The 10,281-nt window shown below is 36.5% G+C and overlaps 1 protein-coding gene across 2 annotated transcripts in view; it reads right to left on the bottom strand.

Annotated features, from left to right (window-relative positions):
* rcbtb2 (regulator of chromosome condensation (RCC1) and BTB (POZ) domain containing protein 2) overlaps positions 1 to 10,281 on the bottom strand; it is a 55,721-nt gene that overhangs the window by 32,697 nt on the left and 12,743 nt on the right. For both annotated transcript variants that reach the window (XM_016501211.1, XM_016501212.1), the window contains exons 4-6: positions 9,001 to 9,167; positions 2,156 to 2,314; positions 1,163 to 1,270 (exon numbers count right to left, since the gene is read on the bottom strand). In XM_016501211.1, coding sequence (XP_016356697.1) covers positions 1,163 to 1,270; positions 2,156 to 2,314; positions 9,001 to 9,167 — 434 coding nt within the window. The remainder of the gene's footprint in view (positions 1 to 1,162; positions 1,271 to 2,155; positions 2,315 to 9,000; positions 9,168 to 10,281) is intronic.

Raw genomic sequence — 10,281 nt, forward strand, 5'->3', positions numbered from 1 at the left:
TTTATCCAGCTGTATTTACTCAGTGCAACTTATAACATCCAAGTGAAAGATATAACACCAATACAACAGAAAAAAAAAACAAGAAAAAAAAAATCTGAATCACTGCGTTGCAAAAAGGATCACCCCACTCCAAAAAATGACTTGTAAACTCAATCAGGTTTAGCTAATCACCTTCTCAAAAGCACACAAAGCCATTTGACTTCCAACTGTGATCAGCTGTGGTCATTTGAATCAGCTCAGCATGAAAAGAGCTTTCCTGGAGCATTTCCGTCCTTGGTAGTGCAACTGAAGCAAACAATCAACTATGAGTGGCAAAGAACAGAAAAAAAAAACAAGAAAAAAAAAATCTGAATCACTGCGTTGCAAAAAGGATCACCCCACTCCAAAAAATGACTTGTAAACTCAATCAGGTTTAGCTAATCACCTTCTCAAAAGCACACAAAGCCATTTGACTTCCAACTGTGATCAGCTGTGGTCATTTGAATCAGCTCAGCATGAAAAGAGCTTTCCTGGAGCATTTCCGTCCTTGGTAGTGCAACTGAAGCAAACAATCAACTATGAGTGGGTGGTTCAACAAAATATTGACACAAGGGGTGAATCACAATCAAATCAGTGATTCTGTATTTATTTTTTCCTGACATGTTGGTGTTATATCTTTCACTTGGTTGTTATAAGTTGCACTGAGTAAATACAGCTGGATAAAACAAAAACTGTGTCCATCTTCATTTCAGGCTGCAAAGCAACAAAATGTGATTATTTTAAGGGGGGGGGGAGATACTTTTCTATACCCACTGTATATAAAATAATGTATAAATCTGTCATTATTATAAAATAACAAACAATTTATGTTAACAAATATTTTTTCATCATCTGAAATAAAGCTGAAATAACTGAAAATATAAATATTAGATTTTTATAACTTAAAGAAACTTAAAAACGTAAATTAAAAAAAGCAATGTTGCTTTGGCAACTAATTGAAATAAAGTTAGTTGAATTACTAAAATTAAACTAAAATTTAAATTACAAAATTAAAGTTAAACAGACATTTACAAAAAAACGAATAAAAACTGACAAAAGCACATAACAACAAGCAAATGAGCCACCTCATTTCAGAAGACCAACATATCCTACTGATTAATACTCAGAAGTCTTTGTTTGTCACCTGTACGATGTTGATTCCCTGTAAGGCGGCGATCCGGCAGGGGGTTTGCTGGTTGCCATTGTTGCCCAAACCAAGCTGCCCATTGCAGTTATAACCCCAGCCGTATGTCTGTCAACACAGAGCCTTGAGATAAACCAAGTGCTGATTACAGCAACAATAATTACAACAAAAAAAAACTTTGTGGGAAGTCGTGGCCTAATGGTTAGAGAGTCGGACTCGTAACCCAAAGGTTGCGGGTTCGAGTCTCGTACCAGCAGGGATTGTAGGTGGGGGGAGTGAATGTACAGCGCTCTCTCCCATCTTCAATACCACGACTGAGGTGCCCTTGAGCACCGAACCCCCAACTGCTCCCCGGGCGCCACAGCAAAAAATGGCTGCCCACTGCTCCGGGTGTGTTCACTGCTGTGTGTGTGCACTTTGGATGGGATAAATGCAGAGCACTAATTCCTAGTATGTGTCACCATACTTGGCCACATGTCACTTCACTTTTTTTTTTTTTAAACTTCCTGAAAGGAAACACTGTGAACATTAGGTGTGAGAAAGTATCTCTGAGGAGTGTTGAAGGCACTATAAGGCACAACAAAACTCTGCTGACAATTGAGACCGTTACAATCAATGAAATCAATCAATCATCTTAAAACAGTGAGTAACAGAACTAAATATCATATCCCGACAGCATGTTAACATTTCCTAACAGTATGCTCAATCTCATGTTAATAACATTAATAACCGTTTCTGAGGTTTTTAACACATTATTTTAGTGCAAATAATTATTTAAAACACACACAATAAATCACACAATTAATCATGCCCCTGACACATGCATACATTCCGTAATAAAGAATTTTATTTTATTTATTTGGTGGCCAATCCAGCATGTAATTACTTGTGAAAACATCACATATCTTTAATCATTTATTTGATCATTTTTTTATTTGACTTGTCATTTGTCTGTAGTTCTTGATTAAACTCTTATTGTTAATTTAAACTCACCTCTCCATTGTCCAGGACGGCCATAGAGCAGAGCTGTCCACAGGCGATGTTGACCACCACCTTATTCTGCAGGCAGCTGCTGACCCTGCGTGGGGTGGGCTGGTTGGCCGTGGATCCAGAGCCCACCTGCCCAGAGTTGTTGTATCCCCAAGCATACACCTGAGAACAAGACAGGAAAGGACAGGAAACAGAACCAGAAAAATGCAAATAATTATTTTAGCAACTGTAGGCTGTAAAACAAAAACATGAAATAATCTGAATGCAAGATACCTGTAAATATCCAGTATGTACATATACAGTATATATGTTTATATACTGAAAGAAGTCTCTTATGCTTAGGGCTGTGTAATTAATCAAATTTTAATTTGGATTTTGATTTTGGCTTCCAACGATTACGTAAGGAATAACTGATGACAGACCATTGAAGTATTGAAAAATAATGGACACCCGGTCCCGATGTGGTAATGCAGCCACGACGCAAAGTGAAACAAGGTCTTAAATCCACAGACAAGCAAAGTATAATTTGTACTGCGGATGCACACCTAAAAAGTCAAATACACATAAATGTAACAAAATGCCTGTGTTGGCAAGTATTCACATAAACACTGGCAGTTGTGTCTTAAGTGAACATAAACAGATGAGAAAGAAATCGAATGTGTCAGTATATTGGATCTGTACATTCGGTCTTAAAGTGACAGCAGTCTAATACATCTGCTGCAGTCTGTGTCAAGAAACAGCAAAAACAATCACTGTTCTTGATTGAATAACTTCAATAGCTTTAATAAGAATCAATGTATAATTCATACAGTGAAGACTACGTCGTGGGTTTTTTGTTGTTGTTAGATTTGATTATTTGATTACTTTATTTAATTTGTTTATAGTAGGCTATTGGCAGAACAGAATAGCTGGATTTTTTCTTTTTTTTATAGAAAATTGAAAATAATCAAAACAATCCAAGGTTTTTATTTAGTACAGTACCTAGATTAGCAAATAATCAGACGTCACCCTAAATGAATATTGAACCTTTGACAACGTCTTATAATTCAGCCCCAATTATCATTCCTAAACAAAAATTTTAGTGCTTAACAACTACAGCATAGGTCAGGAAAAGCTAAATAAACTTATCACTGCATCTAAACCAGGGATGGGTAACTGGCAGTGTCTTTTAGTACGGCCCGCTGGATCTTATCAGACTCGGATAATCAGTTTTAAAACGTTTGAAAAGTAAGCCATGGAAAGATTGCTTTTAGTTTATGATGTTAATACTAACTCCAACCAAGAGAGGTCGCTAGTTTCCATCCGCTCACCATATTAATTACAGTGTAGTAGGAAGAGCACTCTAGTGTGAACATTCACTAACATCCCAAAAATAAATGAAAAATTGACAATTGCTGCATCCCAATGTGCCTACTTATACGACACCCTTAAAGTATGTACTCTTTTGGTAAATAAAAAGTACTTACTTTTAAGTATGTAGTAGAAGAGTAGGCAGGCTTTGGGACATACTATCACGTCATACAATTGCATCTTTAATGGACCACTCTGTTGCATAGTTACACGCACCCTGTTACTGTAAACTGGCCTGTCAGTCATCTTGTCAAAGTTACATCCTCTACAATGAAATATAACATGGATAACATTAAATATATATTTTTACCAGGTTAAATGTTGATTATTAGTAACTCAAACCTCTTTATCTAAACCTCACTACTTAACCGTCAGTCACACATATCCGCCATTTTTGTAGTTGAATGCTTTTTATTCGTGTTTGTAGTTCTAAACCAAATCTTCCCCAAAGCGCAATGGATTGTGGACAATATTAGCCATTAAAGTTTGTACGGATCCACACTTCAAAAATCTACCTGAAATAGTAGACCATCCGGGGACTTCTGGTATACTATTTTCAACATACTATGCTTTGGGACGCAGTTATTTTAATCTAACATACTATTTAGTATGGATAGTATGAACATTGGGACGCAGGGAATGAAAATCGTATTTTCCAGTCAAGATGGTAAACAGATTATATTTTTACCAAGTTCAAGGGGATACCCATATGTTTGGATTGTTTGGAAACGTAATTTGAAATGAAAGATTTTAATTTAAATTGCCATTACACCACTGGTCACAAAGAAGTATGAAAGATCCACCGGTAACGCCAGAGTTGCACTTGCCTCGAATTTCAAAAGTAAATGCATAGTCAACAAAACCTTTTTGCCAAATGCATGTCAGAAATGTTTGCACTGAATTATGTTCTTAGGGTTTCCGCAGGTCCTTAAAAAGTCTTCAATTTAATTGTATCACATTTAAGGCCATATAAACTCTTAAATGGTACAAGAAAGCCTTAATTATGATTTCAAGAGGTCTTAAAGGGGTGCTATTATGCTTTTTCACTTTTTCAACTTTAGTTAGTCTGTAATGTTGCTGTCACAACACACACTGGCCCAACTAGTCAATCACAACACACACTGTCCCAGCTAGTCAATCACAACACACACTGTCCCAGCTAACCAATCACAACACACACTGGCCCAGCTAACCAATCGCAGCACATTTCGTATTTCAGAAGGCGGGCCTTCATTTGATACAGGAACTATTCGAGCCGTTCATGCCAGACTGGGGAGAGAGGTGTTGTAATAATTTAAAATATGTGAAAAATAATGTGTTTTTTGAACAACCTAGTATGAGAGCCTGTTCTAGTACACCCCCAAAACAAAATCAAGACTTTGTAAAAAAAAGCATAATAGGACCCCTTTAAATTTGGGGATGGAATGACAAGAATTGCGATGTGGCGATTAAACTTCAAAACGCTATGATTTCATTAAATAAGTACGAGCACTGCACGTTTCAAAGTCAGTGCACCTGCTGGTAAAGAATGAATTTGCATTTTCAATAAGCCCGTCTGCTGCTGTTCAGACCAATGTGAAAATCGACCCATATTTTTAAATATTTAAAAAAAATGCTTGGATTGAGTTGGGCAGGTCATTCTACCAGGAGGGGACATTTAATTTAAAAGTCCGTAAAAGTGATTTTGTGCTTCTTTGGGATGGCACAATAAAGTGACGTTCGCACATAAGTCTGAAGTAATGAATTTAGGTAAAGGGGTACAGAGCCAGTGGTGGTTTTGTAGGCAAACATCAATGCCTTGAATTTTATTCCGAGCAGCTATTGGTAGCCAGTGCAAATTGATAAACAGAGGTGTGACGTGCATTCTTTTTGGCTCATTAAAATTAATCTTGCTGCCGCATTCTGGATTAATTCTAAAGGTTTGATAGAACTGGCTGGAAGACCTGCCAAGAGATTACAAATTACTCTTAATTGTAATGTTGCTCCTGTAAAGCTGTAGCTGCTGTTAAACGTTTTTAAATGTTTTTATTGTATTACTGACTGTTTACTTGTATTTAATAATTGCTTTAGGACTTTTTTTTAAACTTACATTAGTTAGCCTCATATTAGTTTCTGCTGTGGTATCAGGTATCTTTGCATCTTGTGATGCAAAGCTGAATTTTCAGCAGTCATTACTTTACATCGTGTCTACACCAAACCGTTGTCGCTCGCATCACATTGTGCCGCAACAGCTAAAGGCTGTCTACACTGGATGCAACAAAGTGACTGTTGCAAAACATTTGAACTTTGCGTCAGTACGTCATAAATAGAATGAGGCATCAGTTTAATGCGAGCAGTAAACCCGCTCAGTTTCCGAGCAGTTTCACTAGTGTCCGGTGTAGACACGGTGTTAGTCTTCAGTGTCACATGATCCTTCATAAATCATTCTAATATGCTGATTTCATGTCCAACACACATTTCTTATAATTACCACTGCTGAAAATGGTTGTGCTGCATACATATTTTTGGTAACACTTTATTTTAGGGTCTCTTAACTAGTTGCTTGTTAGCATGCATATTACTAGAATATTAGCCATTTATTAGTACTAATTAAGCACATATTAATGCCTTATTCTACATGACTTTATTCTACATTCCTAATCCTACCCAATACCTAAACTTAACAACTACCTTACCAACTATTAATAAGCAGCAAATTAGGAATTTATTGAGGGAAAATTCGTAGTTAATAGTGAATAAGTGTTTCCTATTCTAAAGTGTTACAATATTTTTGAATAGATTTGTCATAAATTGATAGCATGGATGGCATGCTTTTTTAATGAATACATGATTATCCTGTCAACCTTTAAAATTCACAAACTTTGTATGTTACTGTCGTCTCCTGCAGTTTTATCCCGTGGTCTGCTACTTCTTCAGAAATGCCTTAAATGGCAAGTTTCAATGGACTTTTGCAAGAACACTCCGTTTTTAAAGTCAGCCAACTGTGAGATTCACAGCTGCTCCGTCTTTTTAATCAAGTACCTCATTGACTTCATGCATGTTTCAATACCTTGGAAACTGCCAAACATTCCAGCTAGTAATTTTAGTCATTTTCAGGAACCCTTGAGCTAGAAATTGTTGGGAACTATTCTGCATGTCCACAGAAAACTTTCTTTGGAAAGTCCTCCAGGACTTGAATATTTATTATGTTTAACATGTTAAATAAGCACATATAGGTTTACTCACCCATTTGAGTTGCCTGTTTCCAGGGTAAATTATCAAAAGTGTTAAATATTTGCACAATGAATCTTTCATTAACTTACAAAAATGCTGTTTTTCCATTTTTTCCATTATAAAAAAAAAAAAAAAAAAAAAAAACAAAGGAAGTCTGCACTGATAAAGCCATTAAAATATACAGCTGCCTTTATATTTTAGGAAAGGGTCCCTCAAAAGGGGATTGTAGTATTTAGGGCTCTTTGGCATCAAACATTTCATATTAGAGTAAAGGACCAAAACCGCTGTGTTAGAGCCATAATGTACATTAAGACATTTTTTATATTTTTCTATATTATTGTTATATTCTTTATATTAAGAGTGATTGTTATTTGATATACAGTTTGCATATTTTGTGATATTTGTATTGCCTATCTATGTGACTTTTTTAATAGGTCAATTTCGATTTCATACGCAATGCATATGCATAAGCAGCCATTGATATTTTGAACTGTACGAAGGAGGAAGGGGCTTGGTGTTAAACAGTCTTTGACCATTCTTTGAAACCATATTTAATTTGAAGCTTGAAGAAGTGTAAACTGTTCTTAAAGGGATAGTTCACGTGATTCAGTTGCTGGTCCCCATTATGTGCTTTCGCACCGTGTAGTTTTAGGAACTAGCCAGCAGGGTCTTTCCTAGAGAACCAATTTCTCCCTCAGGCCGTTTTCCTGGTTGCATTCGCACCGGCAGCGGGAACTCTGTAGCGGCCGACAGCGACGTCTTTATTAACGGCATTTACAAACGTCAATAACCGGTGAATGGAGGATGCCGTGATCGCAGTTGTTTTTGTTGTGTGTCGTGAGTTTCATGACAATGGAGATGGAATGTAAACGCACAATTTACACGATTGAAAGAGCATGAAAATCTGCCTAAATCTCCTATGACAACCAGCAGTGTTATCTAGGGATGCACCGAATGTTCGGCAACTGAAATTATTCGGCCGAAAATAGCAAAAAAAGGCAGAATAAGCGAAAATACCAAATAAATTGTACCGAACAATGACGTGACGCGATCAAATAGCAACCAGTGCAGAGTGAGAGGCGCATTCTTTATAATGCAGCACACATGTCAGCAGTGTGGAAGCATTTAAAACTGTCCGCGACAGACGCAAAAATAATTACAAGCACCGACAGCGAGAGACTGTTTAGTACTGCAGCGCATGTCTTCGATGAAAAGTGGAAGGGGTGATTGTTGCAGAGCGTTATGTTTTCTAATACACGCACGCATTGCATGTATTATGACAGCGCTGCAAGAACTCACCGCACTATCTGCTTGCTAACCAGGGTTCAAAGTCCAAAGCCAGATCTGCGCTGAAACCGTGTTACTCGTCAGTTGCTCAGTCACATTTTTATGAATTTTTACAAGGCATGTGACAATGCAATACATACGACGTATTCGTAATGAGACTCATTTATAAATCTGCTGTCAACAAAAAGAAGCATTGAGGTCTTCCTGCGCGTTTCCGCCAAAATAAAAGTTGAGAAAAAGCAAGAACTCTATGAATATTCATAAATGTTAGTATTGTAATTTTACTGTTGTTCTGTAAAATAAAATAAAAAGTAAGACAATAATAATGATAATAATCATTACAACAGCTCTGTTAATAACATTCACACATAGTGTTCAAATTAGGACCTGTAATATTTTCTAATGTTTTAAAAGAAGTCTCTTCTCAGCAAGGCTGCTTTTAATTGTACAGTAAAAAATACATGCCTGATTCAAGAAGGGGGTGTGATGGCCAAAAAATATTATTTTACCAACTCGTTAATTTTAAGTTAAATTGTGCTTTGTTGGTATAGTGTCTGCTAGAATGTTAAAAATGTTCAGTGTTAATTTTTTAATTGTTGTTTTGGAATTGATTTTCCTCTTTGAAAAGCCAGACAAAACAGTAAAAAGCACATTTTGGCTATTTAATTTATGCAATGGTGAAAACAAATTGGCAAAAATAGCTATAGTTCGGTATTCGGCCCAGTGTTTCATTTTGTTCGGTTTCGGCCCAGAATTTTCATTTCGGTGCATCCCTAGTGTTATCATTGAGGCTGAGAAAAGAACACAACACTGCAGACAAAACTCAGAAATGGTAAGATAAAAGTTGAAATTACATTTTTTGCGTTTTTGTTCTGTGATTTGCTCTGTTCTGTGAAACGTAAACTCAGAACTGTAAGAAAAAAAATCCATCAAAAAAGATCCATTTCCCTTTGATAAAATCATAACCAACATCCAGCAAATCTCTTTTTTTTTTTTACCTCTCCCTCTGTGGTGAGGGCTATGGTGTGGTGAGAGCCGCAGGCCACCTCTGTCACCCTCTTACCGATGAGGCTGGTGGAAACCAAGGCAGGAGTAAGGCCGTGGTTAGTGGTGCCGTTACCCAGCTGACTGTAGCCATTATGACCCCAGGAATATACTTCTCCATCTACAGGCACAGAAGACAAGATACAGATCTGAGGATGACAAATCTTTGGCTCGAGTTTTAGTTTAGGAGACAAGCATACTGGAAAAGCAGATCTAGAATCTAATATACAAGGCCTAAATGAACAGTACCAAATGAAATTAAAACTGGCTTTGAGGAGTATAAAATGTAACTTGAACAGTTGACATAAGTGATTTAATCAAAGACACAGGCCTAATGCTGACCATCTTAAAACATCTGCTGTGACTCAACTTTTACCTCTGTGGAAAATGAACCATTTGATGTTTATCAGGTATTTCTCCAAAACTCATGTTGTGACACGTAGAATATTTTTCCTATTACAAACCTCAAAATCAGACTGTTTGACTATTTTAGTTTTTGCCATCTGTTGTCAGACTACATACATTTTCAGTTAATCCTGATAAGTGCTTTAAAAAGGCCTCCTGAAGGTTTTACCACAGTAGTGGTGGACGAAAAAAATCTCATCATGATCTGATAACACACAATCACAATCCATGATCTGAATTCCGATCTTCCTAATTTTGAGATGTACGATCTAGAATATCCAGACTGGAACAAGTCTATGGACTTATCTATTTGCAAAATTTAAAGCATAATATTGCATTGAACAATCAGTTAAAACACTGCGTAGTCTTCACTGTATGAATTAAATTTACACAGATTCTTATTAAATCTACCAAAGTTCTTTTGTTAAGAGCAGTGAGTGATTTTCTCGGTCTTTTGTTTGATTAACATTAATGACATAGACAGCAGCAAGTATAGGCTTTAAGACCAAATACATGGATCTAATATAGCCTACGCATCTGATTTCTTTCCCAACTGTTTATATTCACTTAAGACATAAATGACTGTTTATGTAAATACTCATCAAGGCTGACATTTTGAGGTATTTTTTTTATTTTTGTGTGTATTTGACTGTTTAAGCGTGCATCTGAAGCCCAAAGCATACTTTGCTCATCCTTGTTCAGCTCTGTCTCATGAAAATGCCTGGGGAACAGTGCAAGCTCTGTTTCACAGCTTTAATGTGCTGTAATACATTAAAGGGTTAATAACTTTTTTTTTTTTTTTTTTTTTTATAAAAAATGCCCCGCAGTAG

The sequence above is a fragment of the Sinocyclocheilus anshuiensis genome, unplaced genomic scaffold (genome assembly GCF_001515605.1).
Source record: "Sinocyclocheilus anshuiensis isolate Anshui unplaced genomic scaffold, SAMN03320099.WGS_v1.1 scaffold194, whole genome shotgun sequence".
Classification (NCBI taxonomy): domain Eukaryota; kingdom Metazoa; phylum Chordata; class Actinopteri; order Cypriniformes; family Cyprinidae; genus Sinocyclocheilus; species Sinocyclocheilus anshuiensis.